Consider the following 23,109-nt stretch of genomic DNA (forward strand, 5'->3'; position numbering starts at 1 on the left):
GCCTTTCTGGTCTAGTCAGGTGTACCATCCCCCTGGCACTCCACTCTTACTTAGATCTTCAGCTAACTTACTTAGGTCTTAGCTGTAAATTAAAGAGAAATTATTCTCCTTCAAGGCAGAATTTAGTATCTACTTTTTCCTCTAATCAAAAGGAAAGTTTCTGAGCCGGGGGGAGAGGTATGTGTGAGGTCCATACAGCTAGAACTGGAGTCCATGGAGCTGCTGTGTGCACAGGACCATAATGCGTCCTGATTTCACCTTGTTTCTTGCTTCATCTGGTATCTTCTCAATAAACATCAGTTGGCCATGCACTATGTGCCCAGCCTCTGCTGGACACTGGGTTGAAATGATTGATTACCCCAATTGCCTGGCTGCTAGATATGCACATTTCAAGGAGCAAATTCACAGAAGATGCAGGAAGAAGGCGAGGGGCTGAACCACTCTTCCTGTCCTCCTCTCTCCTAAGTCTTGGTCTTTTGTCTTCTCCTAATTCATGGGGTCGCAGAGAGTCGGACACGACTGAGTGACTGAACTGAACTGAATGTCCAACTTGCCGTTATAAGTGAACAAATGGGACTTCCAAATGAGATAAGGCAAAACTGTGTGCTTCTCTTTTGAAGGAAGGTAGGCAGTCAGGAAAGAGCTTTTTTGATTTTGTATCACACAAATAATATATTCATGTTTAATTTTAGGATAGCATCTTGAGTCTGAAATACGGTGCCCTCTCTCTGCTTACCTTGCTGTAATAGAAACATTTGTGTACGGTCTCATGTAGATGGCAGAGCCTGGCACTGATATTCCTAGGTCAGCCATAGAGGGGATTATCTCACTTCTGAATCTGGGTGGGTAGCGAATTATAGCTGAGGTTTTACTTGTTCACTTGGATAACCAGCATGACTCACTAAGAAATACTGTGTAGACTTGGATAGATACATCGGTCAAGGAACCTCCCGGCTGAAGGAAGACAAGAGATGTCTCACTATGTTCCCCACAGACCTGGGACTGCTAAGTGGGAACTAAACTAGGTATTTACAATCAGGATGGTTTTGTCATGGGAGAAAATTTTTTGTGAGTGGCTTCCTTAAATGCAAAGAGGAGTGGGAGAGAAAGGTTGGAGGGACTCTATAAGATAAGGTAGTCGGCACTGAATGATCTCCGGTTACAATTCCAGCTTAGGAAACAGGGGGTCACCATTCCTGAGATAGACCCCAGAGTTCTGTTCTCTTTCAAAATAAGTGTTTTGAGATATTCATATACTGTATAATTCACCCATTTAAATTGTATAATTTAATGGAAAAGATGCTGATGCTGAGAAAGATTGAGAGCAGGAGGAGAAAGGGGCAACACAGGATGAGATGGTTGGATGGCATCAGTGACTCCATGGACGTGAGTTTGAGCAAGCTCTGGGAGATAATGAAGGACAGCGAAGCCTGGCATGCTGCAGTCCATGGGGATTGCAAAGAGCCGGACATGATGGAGCGACTGAACAACAAAAATGGTCTTTCGCACATAGGCAGACATATGCAACCATCACTACAGACAATTTCAGAACCCTTCATTATCTCAGAAAGAACCTCTGTACCTTTTAGCTGTCACCCTTTACCCTTCTATACCTCCCCGCCCTAAGCAAACACTAATCTACTTTCAGTCCCCGTAGATTTGCTTATTCTGAGTATTTCATATAAACAGAATAATAAAATATGTGGCATTTTATTATTAAATATATAAGTATGTGCTGTCTTCTTGCACTCAGCATAATATGTCAGGGTTCATTCATGTTGTACTAAGTATAAGCACTTCATTTCTTTTTATTGCCAAATAATATTCCATTGTATTGTATGGGTCTCCCACGTTTTAGCCATCCATTTGCCAGTAGATGGACATAATGCTGCAGTGAACAGTCATATGCTAGTTCTTTTGCGGAACAAGTTTTCATCCTCTAGGGTACATACCTAAGGGAGGAAGTACCAGGTCATATGTAAGCATAACTGCATGTTTAACCATTTGAAGAACTGCCAGACTATGTCCCAAAGTGGCTATCTTATGTTCCCATGAGCAGCCTATGAGAGTTCCAGTTTCTCCAAGTTCTTGCCAGTCCTTGCTACCCTGTCTTTTCATCACCGTCCCAGTGGATTTGAGGCAGTATCTCATTGTGGATTTGGTGTGCATTTCTCTGATGGCTCATGATGCTGAGCATCTTTGCATGTGCTTATTGATTATTTGTACCTCTTCTTTGAAGAAGTGTCTTTTTAGATCTCTTTTCCATTTTTAAATTGGATTATTTGTTACCAAGTTGTAAGAGTTCTTCAATTTTTAAATTAGATTATATATTAATATATTTTATGTAGTTACATATTCTAAATATGTATTATAAAAATATTTTTATGTTCTAGACATAAAATTTAGAGGTATCAATATTAAGATGTGCTGTGCTTAATTGCTTAGTCCTGTCTGACTCTTTGCTACTCATTGGACTATAGCCACCCAGGCTCCTTTGTCCATGTGATTCTTCAGGCAAGAATACTAGAATGGGTGTCATTTCCTTCCATAGGGGATCTTCCACACTCAGGGATCAAACTTGAGTCTCCTGTGTCTCCTGCATCGCAGGCAGCTTCTGTATATCTAGATTTTAACATATTCTAGATATATAAATATTTCTGTATTCTAGATACAAATCCTTTATCAGATAAATACTTTGCAGATATTTTCTCTCATTCTGTGCATTCTTTTTTCACTTGCTTGGTAGTATTCTTTGAAGCACAAAAGTTTTAACTTTTGAGGAAGTCCAGTTGATCTACTTTTTTCTTTTGTTGCTGATATCATGTATAAGAATCCAGTGTCAAATCTGAGATCATGCAGATTTACCTCTCTGATTTCATCTAAAAGTTGTATAGTTTTTGCTCTTAAATTTAGGCCTTTGATACATTTTGAGTTCATATTTATGTATGGTTTGATGTAAAGGTCCTCTATTCTTTTGTGTGTAGAGTTGTTCCAGGATTTGTTGAAAAGACTGATCTTTCCCCATTGAATGGTCTTGGCAGCCCGGTTGAAAACCAACAGACCATGGACTCAAGGGCTTATTTATGAACTCTTAGTTCTACTTCACCGATCTGCTTGTCTGTCCTTATGCCAGTACTACACTGTCTTAATCATGGTTGTTTACAGTTTTAGTAGTAACTTTTGAAATTGAAAAGTGTGAGTCCTCTTTCTCAAGGTTGTTTTGGCTCTTCTGGGTTGCATTCAATTGTAAATTTTAGCATCAGCCTGTCAGTTTCTACTAAGAAGTTATCCAGCATTCTGATAGGGATTGCAATGAATCCATAGATCAATTTGAGGAGCACTGCCATCTTAACAATATTAAGTCTTCCAATTCATGAACATAGGTAGTATTACCATTTATTTACTTCATTTCTTTCCATAGTATTTTTGCGGTTTGCAAAATATAAGCTTCACACTTCTTTTGTTAAATATATTCCTGAGTGTTTTATTCTGTTTTGATGCTGTTATAAATAAAACTTTTATTTCATTTTCAGATTGTTCATTGAAAGTACATAAAAGTATATAATACTTTTGCATATTGATCTTGAATCCTGAAATCTTGCTGAACTCATTTACTAGTTCCAATTAATAGGTTTTTTTTTTTTTTGTTTTTTTTTTAGTGGACTCCTTAGGATTTTCTATATACAAGATCATGTCATTTGAAAACAGAGAAAATTTCTTCCTTTGAAATCTGGATGTCTTTTATTTCTTTTTCTTGCTGAATTGCTCTAGCTGGAATGTTTATTGTAACATTATTCATAATAACCATTGAAGCCCTAGTACAGTGCTGAACAGAAGTGGTAAGACTGGACGACCTTGTCTTGTTCCTAATCTTAGGGGGAAAGCATCCAGCATTTTACTATTAACAGTGTTGTTAGCTGTTATGTTTTTTTTGTATATCAGATTGAGGAAATGCCCTTCTGTTCCTAGTTTTTTGAGTGTGTGTGTGTGTGTGTGTGTGTGTGTGTGTGTGTTTTGTTGTGAAAGGGGTTTGGATTTTTTTAATTTATTTTTTTTAATTAAAAGGTAATTGCTTTACAGAATTTTTTTTCCTGTCAAGCCTCAACATGAATCAGCCATAGCTATGCATATGTCCTCTCCCTCTTGAACCTCCCTCCCATCTCCCTCCCCATCCCACCCCTCTAGGTTGGTACAAAGACCCTGTTTGAGTTCCCTGAGACATATAGCAAATTCCCATTGGCCATCTATTTTCCATATGGTGATGTAAGTTTCCATGTTACTCTTTCCACATATCGCACCATCTCCTTCCTTCTCTCCATGTCCATAAGTCTATTCTCTATGTCTGTTTCTCCATTGCTGCCCTGCAAATAAAATAAATTATTTGGTACTATCTTTCTAGATTCCATATATATATGCATTAGTATACGATATTTATCTTTCTCTTTTTGACTTACTTTACTCTGTATAATGGCTCTAGGTTCATCCACCTCTTTAGAACGGACTCAAATGTGTTCCCTTTTATGGCTGAGTAATAGTCCATTGTGTATATGTACCACAGCTTCTTTATCCATTCATCTATCAGTGGACATCTAGGTTGCTTCCATGTTGTAGATATTGTACATAGTGCTGCAGTGAACACTGGGGTACATGTGTCTTTTTCACTTATGGTTTCCTCAGGCTATATGCCTAGGAGTGGGATTGCTGGGTCATATGGTGGTTTTATTCCTAGCTTTTAAAGGAATCTCCATACCGTCTTCCATAAGGATTTGGATTTTGTCAAATGCTTTTCCTGTACCTAATGAAAGGATCATGAGATTTTTGTTTCTTATTCCATTTATATTGTATATTAATGACATTGACTGGTTGTTGGATGTTAAAGCGATCTTGCATTCCTGGAACACCCACTCTGGCAGGTGCATACTTCTTTTATAGGTATTGGGTTTGCTGGAAATTGAGCTCTTTTTGCATCCACATTCATAAAAAGTATTGACCTGTTTTCCCTTTGTGATGTCTTTGGTTTTGGTATCCGGCTAGCACTGGCTTCATAGAATGAATTGGGAAGTTTTGCCTTTTGTTCTTTTAGAAAAATTTGTGAAGAATTGGTGTTCATTCTCTAGATATCTGATAGAATTCCCTTGTCTTCTGGGCCCGAGTTTCTCTTTGTGGGCAGTATTTTGGTGACTGATTCAATCTCTTTTCTTATAGGTGTATTCAGTTTGTCTGTTTCTTTTGAGTTACTTTCAGTAGTTTATGTCTTTCTAGGAACCTGTTTATTTCATCTGTTATCTAATTTATTGGCATACAGTTATATTATTCCTTTACAATTCTTTTTATTTTAGTAGTGTCAATAGTAATATCTACTGTTTCTCTTCTGGTCTTATTAATTTGTCTTTCCTCCTCTTTTCTTGGCTTGTCTGTCAAAAGGTTTGTCCGTTGTGTTTATTTTTTCAAAGAACTAGCTTTTGGATTCGTGAATTTTTTTCTACTGGTTTTTTGGACATGACTTAGTGACTGAACAACAAGTTTCCTTCACTTACTGGTTTCTAATTTCATTCCACTGTGGTCAAAGAACATACTTTGTCTTATTTCTATCCTTTTAATTTAATTGAAGTTTGTTTTATGGCCTAGTGTATAGTTTATCCTGGGGAATGTTCTGTGTGCATTTGAGAAGAGTGTGTATTCTGCTGTGATGGGTTCTGTTTATGTCTGTTAAGTCCTGTTGGCTATCTGCGTTGTTCAAGTTCTTTATTTCCTTTTTAGCCATCTCTCTCGTTATGTCCGTTATTGAAAGTAAGGTATTGAAATCTTCGTCTATTATTGTTGAATTTTCTATTCTTCAGTCCTGTCAGTTTTTCCTTCCTGTATTTTGGTGCTCTGTTGCTAGTTGCCTACATATTTATAATTATTATATCTTCCTGCTAAACACTATCATTATTACAAAACACCCTCTTTATCTCTAGTAATGTTTTTTGTTTTAGTCTATTTTATCTAATATTTAGCAACCGAACAACAATAGCTATTTATCTAATATTACTATAGCTATTTCAGCTTTCTTGTGGTTGCTCCAAAGCTCTGTTTTGAATTCTCAAAAGCTTTGGTGGGCAACTAAAGTCAAAAATGCGATGTGAAAACTCTCATTTCTAGATAGGATCCTTTTCATGGTGTTGGTTAATTACCTTCTTATCCACTTCACTTCATCCTCAGTAAATTAAAATCACATCCTCCTTAAAAATAATTAGGAGTCCTCATGACCAGGACTTAAGAGTTAAGGTAAATGAAATTAAAGGAAAAGGAAATCAAGAAAAAGTTTATGAAAATCACGGGGATGAACAAGTACTCGGAAATAAGATGTTTACTATTGAACTCTTCTTCAGGCTGAAAAACCCCCTAAAATCCTTGGGCCATTCACTTGCTCTACACTCCATAGAAGAGTTCCTAGGTGATGCCCTTGGGAAATAGAGTGGCATGAAGCCTGCCATGCTGGGACCTCTATGTCTGTGTGCCCTGATATGCCAGAGTGATTACAGATTTCAAAAGGAAAAAACACATTGAAAAAGTAGATATAATACCACTCTGAGCAAGGGTCCCTGTTCGATCTTCCCCTGCGCCCAAGTCTGCCCGCTGTCCTGAAGGATGATAGCCCAGCTACTCCTGCTGGATGAGAAAACCTCATTCTGTGCCAGCTTCCTGTCGCTGCTTTGAGTTCTAAGAGTCCAGAGAGGGGAGGTGGTGTGACCTCCCTGCCTCTGGGTGTGGCCTGAGTCCCTGGTGACAGAGTGTCTGCACCACGGGTACACCGGCGGTCTCCGGAGCAGCTCTTCCTCACTCTTTCAACAACCAGCCACTTTGGCCTCAGGAAATCACTTCACGGCGCTGGCTGGGTTTAGAAGTCGTTTTTAATTTTGTGACGAAGACAAATGCGTCCTATGGGAATAGTAAGTGGTTTTACTGGTGATATTAATGGAACCGTGACCTCTTCTGTATCTGTGGTCATACAAAACAAAAAATGTTTGTATTATAATATGTCAGGCAAGTTCATTCTTAGCCCTTCCTTGAAGCAAATTGCAGAGGAAATATACTATTAATAAGCCTGGAGAATAGAGTGTGTGTATCTGTAGGCATAAGTTCATTTGAAAACATAGTGGATTTATAATGCCACTATTAACTGTGCTACAAATGGTGTGTTTTGAATTATGCTGGGACGGACACCAATCACTGAAATTCTGATATTTTTTGAACAGTGGGCCCAGTGCTAAAATTGGCATTGACTTATGAAATTCAAGTGTTCGAAGGATCCAGAATGAACAAGGGCGAGATGAAGTTCAAAGGCATGTCGCATTAGCTGCTTTTGTTTTCTTTTGGGACTGGCATTCCTTAGACTAAAAATGACTACACCAAGGTTTACTGTTTCCTCAGGAACATTTTATGCCAGTGTCCTTTGTTGAAAATGGTTGCTTAAGGAGACAGTAAATTAAATGTGAAGGATTTACAATTTAGTTACATGAATTAAACCATTTCCTGGTGTTTGTGTTTACCTTGGGACTCACAAAGGAGATAAAAATATAGACTCACAGGAGGAAGGAAAGGAATTGATCGAATCCCAGTAGTCCTGCCTGGATGTCCAGCTCAGCAGTTTTATTCAGGGGAGGAATTTTGTGCTGATAAGTGAATCTTTGTCTCCGTATAATTAACTCTTCCTCTCTACAGATGCTACTACACTCACTGAGCCTTCCTAATAGACATACAACTATTAATGTGATAGTTAATGTCTCCTAGTATACTGGACAAAACTGATGTAAATCACATGAAATTTATAGTTTTCCTCAAGTAAAAATGGTTTAGACATTGAGACTTACATGCAATGATTTAAAATGTTATTGTAAAATCATACATGCTTATTCTAGAAAATCTCACAAAAACAGAAGGGCTTTTCTGGTGACTCAATGGTAAAGAATCTGCCTGCAATGCAGGAAACACAGGAGACTCGTATTCGATCCCTGGGTTGGGAAGATCCCCTGGAGGTGGAAATGGCAACCCACTCCAGTATTCTTGCCTGGGAAACCCCATGGACAGAGGAGCCTGGCAGGCTACAGTCCATGGGGTCACAAAGAAAATAATAACAACTCATAATACTCAAAGGGAATCATGGCTAACATTTTAGTGTATTTGTTTTGTCTTTTTTATGCCATTATATGAATATAAATTTGTACTTTCTGTAGTTTAGATCTTGAGTATAATTTATGATTTTCATATAGCCTAACCCCCCTTTCTCAAGTTCAAATTTCTCATAATGAGAAAATTAATAGCTAACACGTACACATCTACCAGGTACCATTCTAAACATTTTATATGTGTGAATTCATGTCACCCTTGAGATAAGTATTACAGATGAGGGGTGGAATTGGCGAAATGCTTTGGCTACATGGCTCAGATGGTAAAGCATCTGTCTACAATGTGAGAGACCTGGGTTCGATCCCTGGGTTGGGGAGATTCCCTGGAGAAGGAAATGGCAACCCACTCCAGTACTCTTGCCTTGAAAATCCCACGGACGGAGGAGCTGGGTGTAGGCTACTATCCATGGGGTTGCAAAGAGTCGGGCACGACTGAGTGTCTTCACTTTCTTCACTTTCTTTCACTGCTAGTAAGGGGCAGAGCTAGGATTTGAACCCTGGCTGTGAAGTGCATGCTTTTTTTTTTTGTGGTCATGCTGCTCATCTTTCCTGGACCAGGATTTGAACTTACGCCCTCAGCAGCAATGAAAGTATGAGTCCTAACCACTTAAGTGAAGTGAAAGTCACTCAGTCGTGTTCGACTCTTTGAGACCCCATGGACTGTCCAGTCCATGTAATTCTCCAGGCCGGAATACTGGATTGGGTAGCTGTTCCCTTCTCCAGTGGATCTTCCCAACCCAGGGATCAAACCCAGGTCTCCTGCATTGCAGGCAGATTCTTTACCAGCTGAGTCACAAGGGAAGCCCAAGAATGCTGGAGTGGGTCACTGGTCAGCCCTAAATTCTCCTAACATGTACGGTCTTAACCACAATCTGTTATCCCCCTCACTCCCCCAGCTCTGAGCCTTGTCCTGAGGCTGTCCCATAGGCACCTCCACCCTTCCCTGCCCCTCAGTGAGCATCCTCGTCTGGGAATTCCTCCAACACTAGACCGTGTGACATTGCACACACTTGCCCCAGAGAACTGTGACAATCAGCCTGTCTCTGAAAAACAATTGCCAACAACAGGGCTTCCTATGACGAGGGAGCAGGCTCTGATGAGGGGAGGTGGGGCAGGGAAGGATCCTTGGACTGGAGCTCAGGAGAAGAAACTGGCCTCTGGGGTTTCTGTTCACAGCAAGACTACTCTCTGCACCTGTTCACGCCTCTCTCTTCTCATCTGTAAAATGACAGGGTTGGAGAGTAGTTCATTCACTGGCTCATTCATTCATTTCATATGAGGCAGAGATGAATACCGTCTGTCTCCTCTCCTAAGAAGTCATCATCCCACGTGTACCCAGGGAAGTTGTGCGTTAGGTGCTATAACAGGAGAGTTCTGGGGCTGCTGGCAAAGCCCCTGAGGTGGGCTGGGATGGGAAGCAGGAAGGGCTGGCCCAGGAAGGCTTCCCAGGAGACCAGGAGGAATCGTTCAAGGGTTTCTGATCATCCAAGATGGGCTGTATTAATTGGGTCCCTCTAGGGCCTCCTCTGGTGTATGTCACACACCGCCACCTTCAGCAGGCTACAGCAAGGTCCCTTTTTTCGTGGTGGTGGAGTGGTTGTGTGTATGTGTATGTGTGTATGTTAAAAACTACAGAACTTTATCATTTCACATTCTAGACACTCGAGGTGGCAGCAGGGCCGTGCCCCACTGAAGCCTGTAGGGAGCCCCTGTTTGCCTCTCCTTACATTCTGAGGGGGGCTGGCGACCCTCGGTGGCCCTGACCTCCAACTGCATTGCTCCATCTCTGCTTTGTCTCCATATGCGTTCTCCCTGGATGTCTCTCCTCACATGGCCATCATCTTATATGGACGCCAGGCCTATTGGACTAGGGCCCCACCCTACTTGACTGAAGTAACTCTATTGGCAGTGACTCTATTTGACCCTAGTGAGGTCACATTCTGCAGTGCTGGGGTTAGAACATATCATTTGTGTGGGGGAGGGGCAGGGGGAGACACAGTTCATAACAATGTCTGCAGCCCCCAATCAGTCCAGGCAGCCATGGCCCCCATCATGCCCATGTTTTTTCTCCCTTTATTCTCTGTTTGGCATCCAGGATTATTCTGAACGGCGAGCAGGTGAGGGCCCAGGGGAGAGTCTGCACAGGGCTTCTTTCCATCTGGGCAGGGAGGGCTGGGTCCAAGGGGAGAAGTTAAGAGCAGTGTTTCCTGAAGAGATCACTGTCAGGGGATTCCAAAGGCGAGGTGGACTACGAGAGTGTTTCTGAAAGAATGTTCAGTCCTGTCCCTACAGGAACTGCAGGGAAGCCCAGCAAGTGGTTTGAGTCCTTCTGACCTCTGAGGTGGACAAAATGCTGTCGACTGGGGAAAAAAATCATAATGTGAGAGTTGTGAGTTAAGTTTTATTGGGGGCGAAATAAGGACTATAGCTTGGAAGACAGCATCTCAGATATCTCTGAGAAACTGCTCCAACGAGGCAGGAGAGGGGTGGGGAAGGTCAACATATATGTGATTTTGATGAAGGGTAAGTATGTGCAATCAAGCATGTATTATTTTTTTGCAGAAGATTTCTGCTTGTCTTGAGGAGCAGATGTCACCAGGAGGGATTTTAGTGCTTTTTTAGATATGAGGAGATGCAAGAATTGGGCTCATATAATCATCTCCTGAGACTATCTAACTAGCTGAAGACTGACTGCCCATTTTCCCCAGAGCGCCTCATTCCTGCTGTCCACCCTGAACTCCCTCCAGAGGGTGTTGAGGGTCAGCCCTGCAGAGGCACCTGATTTAATCCTCATAGAGGTAAAAGGCAAGGCCGATTTGTAGCTGACAGTGCCATGCTTTTAAAGGTGATCTCTTGGTGATTAGGTAAAGCCCTTTCCAGGTCTCTTTGCGTACACTCGCGCGTGCTTTACTGTTCGTAGTCGTGCAGTGCGGGCTAAAGAACTGGACACATGTGCTTGTGAAATAAATGCCGTGTTCACCGTGCTTCTCCTGCCTTCACCCTACCCCCTCCCCTGAAGTAGTTCAGACCGTCTCCTTTTACTTGTCGGCCTTTAAGCTGCAGAAAGCGGTGGAGGCATGTTTCTGTCATTCAAATGGAAATCCTCTCTCCAGCCTGACACCTTGGTCCCCACTCTCCGCTCTCGTTGGTGCTCCTAAGACTGTGGACCTGTGCACCCACCTCCTCTGACTTCTGACAAAGGCTCAGGAGGGCGCTTCCTGAGGCCCTTTGCAAAGCTGTGGGAAGGTGTTTATGCAGAATATTCACCTTACTCTCACTCTGCACTTTTATGGCTTTTTCTCTGAATGATCTCAACACTCCTCATCCCATCCGCCAGGTCACAATTTGCAAAGTAGGGACTGGGCCCCGGGGTCTGCTGATTGAAGGCCGAGACCTGAATAAGGAATTTGGTTTCCTTAGAGAAGCTTTCTGTATCTGGGCAGAAACACGGAAGGCCGGGTGAGAGAGAAGAATACGGATGTATGGGGGTCACATGAATGGGAAGGTGTATGGTGGCCCCACGTTGCCGCACCAGCTTCAGTGTCTGGGTGTTCATCGTACAGTCATTTATGTGTGTGTGTTTTCATTTTCTTCTCATTCAGATACAGGTAGACCTTTCGTAGACATGCGCAGTGAAATCCCTAAGGTTATAAATATGACCGAAGGGAAGAAGGTGGTCATCCCCTGCCGGGTCTCGTCTCCCAGCATCAGTGTTACTTTAAAAAAGGTAAAACTTTTCTCACCTGCTCTTCACCGCAAGTGAGCAGAATGTATTGTTATTTTCTGTCTCTGGAATAGTTTGCTTACATACTTTTCTATAATAGCTTTTTACTCAGAAGTCTGAGTGCTAGATGTTATACCCATGTGTGTATTTAAATGGAATAAGAGGATAATGTTCTGGGCATAAATCTACGTGAATCACAGAAGAACCAAAATCATGAAAATTTTTATGCATTGCCATAAATTCAAACGTCTGTAAATGTCAGAAAAACCAATTCTATGGGGTATACAAATTAATTATCCAGATTTTGGCTGAAGGCAGAACTGCCAGGCAGGATACCTGACTCTCCAGGCATCTGAGAACTGTTGCTTTGGTCTGAGTTGGGAATTCCCTGATAACAAAAGGCTTATCTTTTGCCGAGCATCTAAACTTAACCTCATAGGGGAAATAAAAAACTATAAGTGAGGGTTTTCTTCATATTATGTTGTAAATTGTGCATGAAGAGAAGGAAAATGATTTCAAGTAAAATCTAATAAAGACAAAATCCCTAAAATGTGCCAAGCCAGGTATTTCAGCTGGTTACTTTAGGGGTAGTGCTAAGTCTGAGAATTAGATAAAAACTCCCCAAATGGAAAACTGCAGTAAATCCTGGGTGCTTAGAGCTTAGGAGAAATGAACACTGTCTAAAGCATCTCCTGGCACTGCCCATCACATAGAAGTTGGGACTCAGGTGGTGACGGTAGTCAAATTGGAAGAATCCAGAGTGATTTTCAGTATCACCGATTGACCCTGAATCCTGAAATGTGATGAGGTATCTCCCTGTCTTCATACCTTGCATTCAGTCCCCTACATTGTGGAGTTACATCTTCAATATCACACTGGGTACCATTGCCAGGAAATATAAAATCGTGGTAGACGAGGTAGAAACCCCAGAGGAGTCAAACTGAGTTGGTAGAAGAAAAAACTGAGGTTTCCAGGGAGTGAGGGGCTTTGGGGGCCACACGGAACATTTTAGCCCACGTTCCGTCTTCTGCTCCCGTGCTCCTTCATCCTTTGCTGATGGTTTTGTTTGCACAGGAGGAGGACCAGAGTGGTTCAGAGCAGAGGCTGGGATCATACAGCCTGGGTTCTTCCTCCCCTCACTGTCCACTTACCTGCCAGAGAGATGGGCAAGTTGTGAGACCTCCCTCCACACAGTGTCCTCACTGGAGAGATGGTAGAGTTACAGGAGTACCCCTTCACCTGACTGTCAGGAAGGCTACGCGAGGTGCTTGGAAGACACTTAGGACCTCGCCTGGCATAGGCAAGCCCATTCACAGCTTACTATCCATGTTACATACCTAACAGTTTAATGCCCAGTAATCAATGTATTATCAAGCGATGTTTTCAAGAGCCTGGCATTACTCCACTTAGTCCAAGACGATAATTGCTCTGTGATGAATATGGAGCAAACCATGGGGATATGAAACTTCTTGTTTCATGTAAGCCCCTTGCCTTCTGGCCCTAATGCAGGTTGCTTGTCTGTCTGAGGAATTTTCCCAAATTCTCACCTGCAAGCATTTTGGGAAGGAAAGCTTATTTTCTCTGTTTTCCCACCCAGCTCTATGATACAAAAGAAAAGCAAGTGAGAGAAGCATAAAATTCTAACAAGGATTTTGGTATATCATATATATGTATCGAAAATATTCTAACCTATTACATATATATGCTGACATGACCTTATCATGAGGTCTTTCCCTTCCTCTTCTCTTCCCATCCCTCTTTTCCTAACTTGCTGCCCCTTCCCTCTCCTTTTTCCCCTGCCTACTTCAGTAGAACCCTGGTCAGCTGGTGACAGCTCCCTGGGGCCTACTCTCTTGCAAGGCTGCCCATCTTCCTGCCTCTTTAGGACACATACAGCGATTGCCACAGCGGATGAGCTTTGTAGCCTTTTGCTGTTTTAGCTCTTGTCAGCTAGACATAAAGTGGCTTTGTCAGTGGACTACAACTACTGGCAGTCGTGGATAGATGAGAGTAAGAGACACACTTCAGAGGAAAACTGAATGTGTTTTTTGGTGGCGCAGAGAAAGTCCATCAGCCAACCTTTCCCTTAGATTCAGCACATACTTGTTTTCTTGTGTTTTTAAAGCATTTCTCATGTTTTCAAGCATTGACAGATTTCAATCCCAGTTATAAATTTTTCTGAGACTTTCCTTTTAATAGTTTGCACCAAGTTAGAAAAGAAGGTTCTTTCTCCTCCCCACCCTCCCAACCCCCCTGCCAGGGAATGCAGAGCATTTCCAAGTTTACAAGTAGCCTCCTAATGTACTAAAGCATGAAATGCATCCTTTAATTGCTTTCAGTTCTTCATAAACAGGATGCAGTTCATCTCAAACCCACGTAAGGCTCTGGGGACGTGCACCAGGGTGGACATATACTCACTGGGAGAGGCAGCTAGTGCTTTTGAAACAGAAATCTCTGCCATCAGGTCACACATCCCAGTCCGATTCGCTCCTTCCACAAGCAGTATACTTGTGGATCGACGGATAGAGCGGTGGAAGGTGGTGTGTACTTTTAAAAAGAAGACAGAGAAGACTTGAGCTTCTTTATGGCAGTTAATGCTATGAATCTTTATAATCTGTTGTGAGAAGGTGATTTGGTCCCCCCCCCCACCTTTTCCAACTGGGGATAAATAATAGTAGTCATCAGACCATTGCCTCTGAAATTGGCTGACAATCTGGCATCAGGGAATTTGGCTCTGCTGCTCTGTGGAGCTGGAGAAGGAAGGCAATGGCACCCCACTCCAGTACTCTTGCCTGAAAACCCCATGGACGGAGGAGCCTGGTGGGCTGCAGTCCGTGGGGTCTCTAGGAGTAGAACACGACTGAGCTACTTCACTTTCACTTTTTACTTTCATGCATTGGAGAAGGAAATGGCAACCCACTCCAGTATTCTTGCCTGGAGAATCCCAGGGATGGGGAAGCCTGGTGGGCTGCCGTCTATGGGGTCGCACAGAGTCAGACATGACCGAAGCGACTTAGCAGCAGCAGCAGCTCTGTGAAACAGTGACCCTTTACTCAAAGTAGAGGCTTTAGATTAACTCTCTGGTGTGCAGGAAAAGGCATTAGGGGAGAATCAAATGGTGGGTTCTTTTCTTCCGTTTGGACTCGCTGTTTAGCAGTACTTCTAGGAATTCGCAAGCACATCATTCCTGACTGTCTTTGGCCTCACATCCTTTTTCAGATCTCTTTGCTCTCAGGAGCTGCAGCATCTGAGAGTTGCCCTCCCTGGTGCAGAGTCAGTACCATCAGTTTCCCCAGAGTGATAATAACCCCAGTGAGTGCCAAGTTAATGCTGTGAATCCTGGCGGACCACCAATGATGCACAGTCCTTTTAAGATAGCCAGCTCCTTAACGAATCACGCAAAATGAGATGACAAGGTTTGGCTTGTTAAGAGCTCCCGGTGATGAGACCAAGAAGATAACCAGGCAGCCCTAGTGGAAAAAAATTCCTAATTCATTTTCCTATTGAGCATCAGGCCAGTTTGTTACAGAGACTCCCAGAAGCTTGAAGAGACACAGGGTCCTGCTAGAATTCTGACAAACGACAACTAGGTATGCCCTAGGTGGGTGCAGCTTGCTGCTAAGACTAATAACAAATTATGTTGTTGACAATAATTTATCATGGTTAACGTATCATGTGTTACATGCAAAGAAAACTAAAGAACCAATTATGACAACCTGGAGTTTCTACCGGCACTATTCTCATTTGAGATAAAATTTGTATTTCAACAATTACAAACTATGAGTGAAGCTCTCACCATAGCACTAATATGATTTTGTGAACACACATTTCTTCCTTTTCCAGTTTCCATCTGGTACTCTGATCCCCAATGGAAAAAGAATAATCTGGGACAGTAGGAGGGGTTTTATAATACATAAAGCATCCTACAGAGAAGTGGGGCTTTTGACCTGCGAGACAACAGTCAACAGACATTTGTACAAGTCAAACTATCTCATAATTCGGCAAAGTAAGTGATGTTCCGGAAGCGTGAACGTACGCCGGGGCGCTCAAGGGTTAATCTACTTAATGAAACGTTGATTTTTTTTTTTAACGTGACTCCTTATGCTTACAGCCAACACAATCACAGACGTCTGGATAAGCACACCAGGCCCAGTCAGACAACTGAGAGGCCATACTCTCACCCTCAACTGCACGGCTACCACCCCATTGAACACAAGAGTTGAGATGACCTGGAGTTACCCTGGAGGAGTGAGTGACCTCCTTTTCTATTTCTTCTATAGGACAGTATTTAGTTTTTGCAAGTGAGATGCTAAACTGAGTTTTTGAAGTAAGGGAGAAAAAGCAGAATATTCTGATGCCGCTGGCAGAGTCAATAAAGGAGCTTTGGGTTTGGTTCGGGTGCTTCTCTTCCCTGACGTGTTGTGAGTATGATCTGCAGAGATACCGTCTTTTGATGTCTGGAGGTTTTGTTTGGAAGTGTATAGCTGGTATTTCTATTGCATGATTCTGGGTGGAAAAGGGGATTGTTTTATCCTTGGAAACGAGTCTCTAGGATTTAGAGATGAGAAAGAAAGTTATCACAACGTGCCAGGCAGGGGCTATCTTTTGTAACAACAACAGCAAAAAGTTGTTGTCGGTGCATTAATTGAAGAGACCGGCAGACAGGCAGGCACCTGATTGGAGCATGTTTGGGAAAGATAGTACAACCCAGCCACCGAATATTCTGTTTGTTAAGGGACAAAGGAGTGATTCTGTCTTTCAGAAAAATGGAAAGAATGAAGCCTGAGTTGGGTCCCCTTGTTCAAATTAAACATCCTCGCAAACAATCTTTGTTTTAAATATGTATACAGGGGGAATCCCTGATAAACTGTTGAGAATCGTCCGACAGTGAGTCCAGCGCCATTTCTTACGTGTCTGTATGGTTTATGGTTCAGATCCCAGGTAAACCATTGGTTACATCATTCAGGTGGCCCAGTCACAAAGCTAGCTTATGATTAAATTATGTATACATTACATAGCACGTATTAGATGGCATATGTAGAATTAGGATGAGTGCCGCAGTCCCCAGCCACTGTTTTATTTAATTGAAGTACAACTGAGTTACAATGTTAGTTTAGCTTCAGGTATGCAACATAGTGATACAGACTTTTTACAGATTATGCTCTCTTGACAGTTATTACAAAATACTGGGCTATATTCCCTGTGCTGTACAGTATACATACTTCTTGCTAGGAAAACAGAATAAACTGGCAACAAAAGGTATCACAAAGACCCCATAGGGACATATTAAAGACTCATCAGTCATAAGGTATTTTCTAGAAAATGGTTGAAATAAGATTGCTACAACTTGTGGCAATATGTTCTGGGTTTTGCTAGAAGCCGTATATTCTTAATACATGGAAGGAGGGAAGAAATTTTTATCCTTTTAGTGTTGCTGCTGTGAGAGTATGGTGATACATCTGTTGAATGTCCATAACTTTGAAAGTGGCCCTGTTCAATAGACCTTTCTGTGATGGAAGTGGTCTAGTACATTACACGTCACAACATATGCCTAACAGCCTGGGGAATGCGGTCTGTGGGACTAAAGATCTAAGTTGTTAACTGGGTTTCATTTTGACTTAGATAGCCTGTGGCTGCTGACAAGACTGTTGTAAAACCCAGAGGCAGTTTTAGGATACCAAGGCAGAAACAATGAAGATGTTACCAAATTGGGGAAGAAGAGCAGCAACAAGCACAAAATTTCTGATCTAGCATCGTATCCTGCCATTTGGATGTCCTATCTCTTTAGTCTTCTTTTAATCTGGACTAGTCCCTCAGTGTTTTTATCTCTCTTGTTGTGTTGATTTTAACAGACCCCTTCCCTCTCTTCCTCTCTTCCTGGAAGTGAAGTTGCTCAGTCGTATCTGACTCTTTGTGACCCCATGGACTGTAGTCCACCAGGCTCCTCTGTCCTTGGGATTTTCCAGGCAAGAATACTAGAGTGGGTTGCCATTTCCTTCTCCAGGGGATCTTCCTGACCCAGGGATCAAACCTGAGTTTCTTGCACTGCAGGCAGACTCTTTACCATCTGAGCCACCAGGAAAGCCCTCCCTTGAAATACAGCAGTTATTTTGTAGAATACCTGTTATTTTTGGGGTTTCTGGTCTTTCTTCTAATTATTAGACTCAGGCCATACACTTTGGGCAGGTGCGCCATAGAAGTGCTGTTGTGTCCTTCTCAATGTCATATCTGGAAGTACATGATGCTATCTTGGTCCCATGGTTAAGGTGGTATTTGCCATATTTCTTCATGGTAAAGTAGGAAAATTTTTTGAGACTGTAAAAACATCCCATTTTTAATCATATTTTTACCACCCATTGATGCTAAAGGGAGAAGGGAGAAGTAATATCAACACAAATAGAATTGCTGAAGTTCCCCCAGTCTGGCACGTAGGGACCAATTCTCTTATTTTTGATGGCAATGACTGACATCTTCTTTGTGGTTGCTGTCAAGAAGGGAGAAAATTGTTTTACGCATCTGTGCCAACAGGTAGGTAGAATTTATCCAACATGGCACAGAGGGAGAGCTAAGGTCAAGACCCAGAGACTAGTCTGGCCAACTTCCAGAGTCTTTTTCCATGCCTCCTCATGGGGACAAAACGAGAGGAGGAAATAACATATTATGTGTTATAAAATGTAATGCTTGAAAAAAAAAGTAAGAAAAAGAAAGGAGCGAACAATGAAAGGAAAAGACACTGTGACCTCATCTTCGCAAAACCAGGAGTGGATCACTGTGGCCGGGGTACAGTGCTGAGCCTGAGGCCTGCAAACATGGGATCAACCCCAGCCCTAGATTGTTGGCTAAAACTTGCCAAGGGCTTTGCAGGTCCCCAGGCCCATTTCGTGAGGTTTAGCAGAAATTGGCAAGCCTTGTTCAAATAGTGAAATAATGAAACATGGATCATTAAACCCTAATAGGTGTAGCCAGGATTCATCATCTTTCATTTCTAGAAGGAAGCAAAAAAAAACCCCAAAAAACTCACATGGGCATTTATTAGGAGAAAGCCTGCCATGAATCCACATACTGAAGACAGTCCTTGCCTGAGTTTGTGTCTGATATCGCTGCCTTGAGAACAGGTTACTGCTTAGAGAGGGGCTAGAGGGAAGAATCAGATTTGTACTCAGAAGACCCAAGTTCCCAGGCTACTCTGGTCAGTGTTTTGATGCTTTGATTTCTTCATCCACAAAAAGGCAATTAGCCCACCAATCTCACTGGCTTGTTGCGAGGAACTGTTAAGATAGTGTACATGTGAAAGTCCATCTGAAGAACCTGAAGTGCTGAATCAGGGCGCTATGGCACATGTTGGAAACATGTCCAGACAGAGCTATGGTTCTGGGCAGCTTGCTCTGAGTGGGTTTGCCTCTTAGCAGAAAATTACAGATTGTAGGAATCATTTTAGAAATGCTATAACTCATACATTTTCTTTCTAGGTAAATAAGAGAGCCAGTATAAGGCAACGCATTGACCAACGCAATCCCCACAATAATGTATTCTACAGCATCCTTGTTATTGACAAAGTGCAGAAGGAAGACCAAGGGCTTTACACTTGTCATGTGAAAAGCGGGCAAACGCTCAAGTCTGTTAACACCTCGGTGCATATATATGGTGAGCAACCCTTCCCTGCTTTCCAGTCACTGCAGATTTGGGGGTGGGGGGGGAGGTGGTGCAGTTCTATAAATCATGTAAATTTTCTTTGGGACAGGAGTTAGCCTGTCATGAAAAAAAATTTGTCTCCCTTCACCCCCTGCCCAAGTGCAAATCACATTAAGTGTTCTTCAACTGTAATACTTTTGCACTGAGTCAAGTATCTTTCCCTTACAAATTTATTGTGGATAATAAGTCAGTTAGATCATATTAGAATCTATACAAAGTTATTTGTTTAGTGTTGCATTGGGCTTCCCTGGTGGCTCAGGCAGTAAAGAATCTGCCTGCAATGTAGGAGACCCAAGTTCAATCCCTGGGTCAGGAAGATCACCTGGAGAAGGGAATAGCAACCCTTTCCAGTATTCTTGCCTGGAGAATCCCATGGACAGAGGAGCCTGGTGGGCTGCAGTCCACGTATTGCAGTCCATGGGGTTGCAAAGAGCTGGACACAACTGAGCGACTTTCACTTCAGTTTACATGAACAAAACAGAAAAATACAGTTTTACCTTTAACTTCTGGAAGACATTTCTGAGATTATACTGATTTAGGGAAAGATATGCTGTGATAAATTACTTAGAATTGATATTCTTTTATCCCTGATTTTATTCCCATGAAATCCTAATATTATTGTTTAATTCCAATAGGCAAATTCTGTCAAGAAAATACTTTAACCTCTTCAGAAGTCTTAAAAACCTAATTTTATTGCTGCCATTGAAAAGATAACCTTGTAAGGAGCAGAAACTGGAGGACAGTTCTACCCATGCCTTTGATATTCTTTTGACTTGCTCCAGTTGATGTTTTATATCAAATTAGTTGTTCTAGAGCACATGGAACAACTTTCTCCCATGGCACTCATATTGGCCAGGTTGATTTTTTTTTTTAGAAGATTCTTTATATGTTTTTGTTATAATATAGATGTTTAAGGTGTTTCTGTTGCCCTGCCACTGGGCTTTTATGTCCCAGGGACCATTTGATTTTGCAAATATTTCACTTGTTTGGGTACTTCTAAATGGTTTTATTCACTGATCAGTACTTGAGCATGTGTGTTAGTCGCTCAGTCGTGTCTGACTCTTTGTGACCCCGTGGACTGTAGCCCACCAGGCTCCTCTGTCCATGGGATTTCCCAGGCAAGAATACTGGAGTGGGTTGCCATTTCTTTCTCCAGAGGATCTTCCCAACTCAGGGATCAAACCCAGATCTACCACATAGTAGGCAGATTCTTCACCATCTGAACCACCAGTAATTCAGTTCCATTTACTCCCTGGCTGCACCCTCCTTGAATGGGGTTTTGGTTCGGTTTTGTTTACATATAATCTTTTCTAATGGATTTCTCCCTTCTTTCGTAGACAAGGGATTCATCACTATGAGGCCTCAACAGCAGCAGGCGTTTGAGGCTGTAGCTGGCAAGCGGTCTTACCGGCTCTCCATGAGAGTGAAGGCGTTCCCCACTCCAGAAGTTGTCTGGTAGGATCACAGTCATGTACCTTGCAGCTTAAGACATGCTTTGTCAGTAGGAAGATGCAGGAGCCTTGAGAGACTTGAATTCTTGAAAAGAAACAATATACGTTTCCCAGACAACAGTGGAAGACTAGGGTCTGGGCTGATTTCTAGGCTCGGAGCGGAGTGAGTGGGAAGGGCTGATAGGGAGGACAAATAATGACACAGGACAGAGCAAGGGCTGGGGTGTTTTGAGTGCTCACGCGGTTTAGTCATTCACTCCCTGCGACTAAATTTCTGCCTCTCTAAACCTTCCTATGATGTCAACTTCCTCTGAATGGAGTATGTTGAGCAACGATTAGGAAGCATCTTGAGTATGTAACATGCTCTATTAACCCTGAAGAAGTGGGCCCTTGTGATGAGGATAATAATTCTCTTATAATCGGAAAATAATTCTTTTAGGTACAGCTGGGCTGAAAGTTCCAGTCTTGTTTTAAAAATAAACATTAATAGAGACCAGACTGATTTGGTGGCAGGGGTGCACCCATGGCCCGACTTGAACTAATTACAAGGTTTTCTGGCTGGAAGTTTGCATATTCAGAAACGCTTTAAGCAACTGTTTTTTTTTTTAATGCGAGCCCAACACCTGATGTAAAACAATGTAATCTGTTGATAATCTGCAATCATTTTGTGAAATCATTTCTAAATGCCAGGATCTTTGGCCCAAGCCATTGCATTCCAAAGAGTATACTACACAACTGATTAGGAAAACAACCCACACAATATAGAATCTCAACCAGAGCTTGTTTTGCTTTCGATATCAAACGGGTGTAGCATTTTAGTTTTCCTCTAAATCATTAATAGGGCATTAAAAAGAAAATGAGACTTTGTGCTCTGTCCCTTCTTGTCGTTGCAGTAGAAGAGAGGTTTTGTTTCATAATATCTAAAAAGTTTAATAGTAAATTTCCTATGAATGTATGTTATTCCAATAGAAATATACACTCCACTCTAGGAAGAACATAGCCGTCTGTTCAACACTGCTAATTTCTCCAGTAGCTAAGTAGCAAAGACCTAAAACAAACAAAAAAACCCAATTTTGAAAGTAATGACTTGTTCATAAGAAATAATTTAAAGTAATACTAAAATGGGATTTATAATCACAGCAAAATGCGTGGTTTAAAATCACACATTTTGCTGCTTTGGAGATGAGACCTACTAGGAATTAGAATTTGTTTGCTTGCCTATGAACTAATGCCATTGCTAACATTACAGCTTTATGCAGAACACAATAAATTCCTACTTGTTTAGTCGCTCAGTCATATCTGACTCTGTGACCCCATGGAATGTAGCCCACCAGCTTCCTCTGTCCATGGGATTCCCCAGGCAAGAATACTGGAGGGGGTTGCTATTTCCTTCTCCAGGGGATCTTCCCAACCCAGGGATCAAACCTGCATCTCCTGCACTGACAGGCAGATTCTTTACCCCTGAGCCACCAGGGAAGCCTATGAAAAATGCCCGTTGAAAGAACTGTGCCATTTAATGAAATCACAGAGTTTTACAGTTAAGAGATCTTTGAGAAACTTGGAGAAACTGAGAAATCAATGACTTAGTCAAGTTCACGGCATACAGTGGCAGAGCCAGGGTAAGCCTTCTCGCCTGACTCTTGGTTCTGTATGTAATTGAGTGATATCTAGGCGTTGAGTCTGTCTCTAAAGTTTAAAAAAAATTATTTTTAAGTTTATACTTTTTGTTTGTGAGTTTTGTGCCTTAATCTTTCCCAGAGGAAAGAACCTTGATAATCTTGATTTCACTATAGCTTATGAAAGGGACAACTGGTGTGACCATTTATATAACTAATAAGAACTCCACATGAGGCCACAATGGGAAAGTCTATTTTTGTTTTTATCTGGAGAAGTGATCTAGTTGATCTGACTTACAATGACCCTTGTATTGCGATGGAGCCTCATGGAGAACTCTGAAAAAACATCTCAGATGGAATCGGCCCGTGCTTCTGGGTTAATACTTAAGTCACAGTAGCAAGCAGCATCCATGTGGGTACATTAAATCATCACTTGTCTTCCTTCCCTCAGCTTG

General features: G+C 42.0%; 1 protein-coding gene across 6 annotated transcripts in view; it reads left to right on the forward strand.

Moving 5' to 3' along the window:
• Nucleotides 1-23,109, forward strand: part of FLT1 (fms related receptor tyrosine kinase 1) — a 205,240-nt gene that overhangs the window by 51,093 nt on the left and 131,038 nt on the right. For all 6 annotated transcript variants that reach the window (XM_061434869.1, XM_061434873.1, XM_061434874.1 and 3 more), the window contains exons 4-8: nt 11,774-11,898; nt 15,739-15,901; nt 16,007-16,143; nt 19,365-19,539; nt 20,925-21,042. In XM_061434869.1, the coding sequence (XP_061290853.1) occupies nt 11,774-11,898; nt 15,739-15,901; nt 16,007-16,143; nt 19,365-19,539; nt 20,925-21,042 (718 nt within the window). The remainder of the gene's footprint in view (nt 1-11,773; nt 11,899-15,738; nt 15,902-16,006; nt 16,144-19,364; nt 19,540-20,924; nt 21,043-23,109) is intronic.

Source organism: Bos javanicus, chromosome 12 (genome assembly GCF_032452875.1).
Source record: "Bos javanicus breed banteng chromosome 12, ARS-OSU_banteng_1.0, whole genome shotgun sequence".
NCBI classification, from domain to species: domain Eukaryota; kingdom Metazoa; phylum Chordata; class Mammalia; order Artiodactyla; family Bovidae; genus Bos; species Bos javanicus.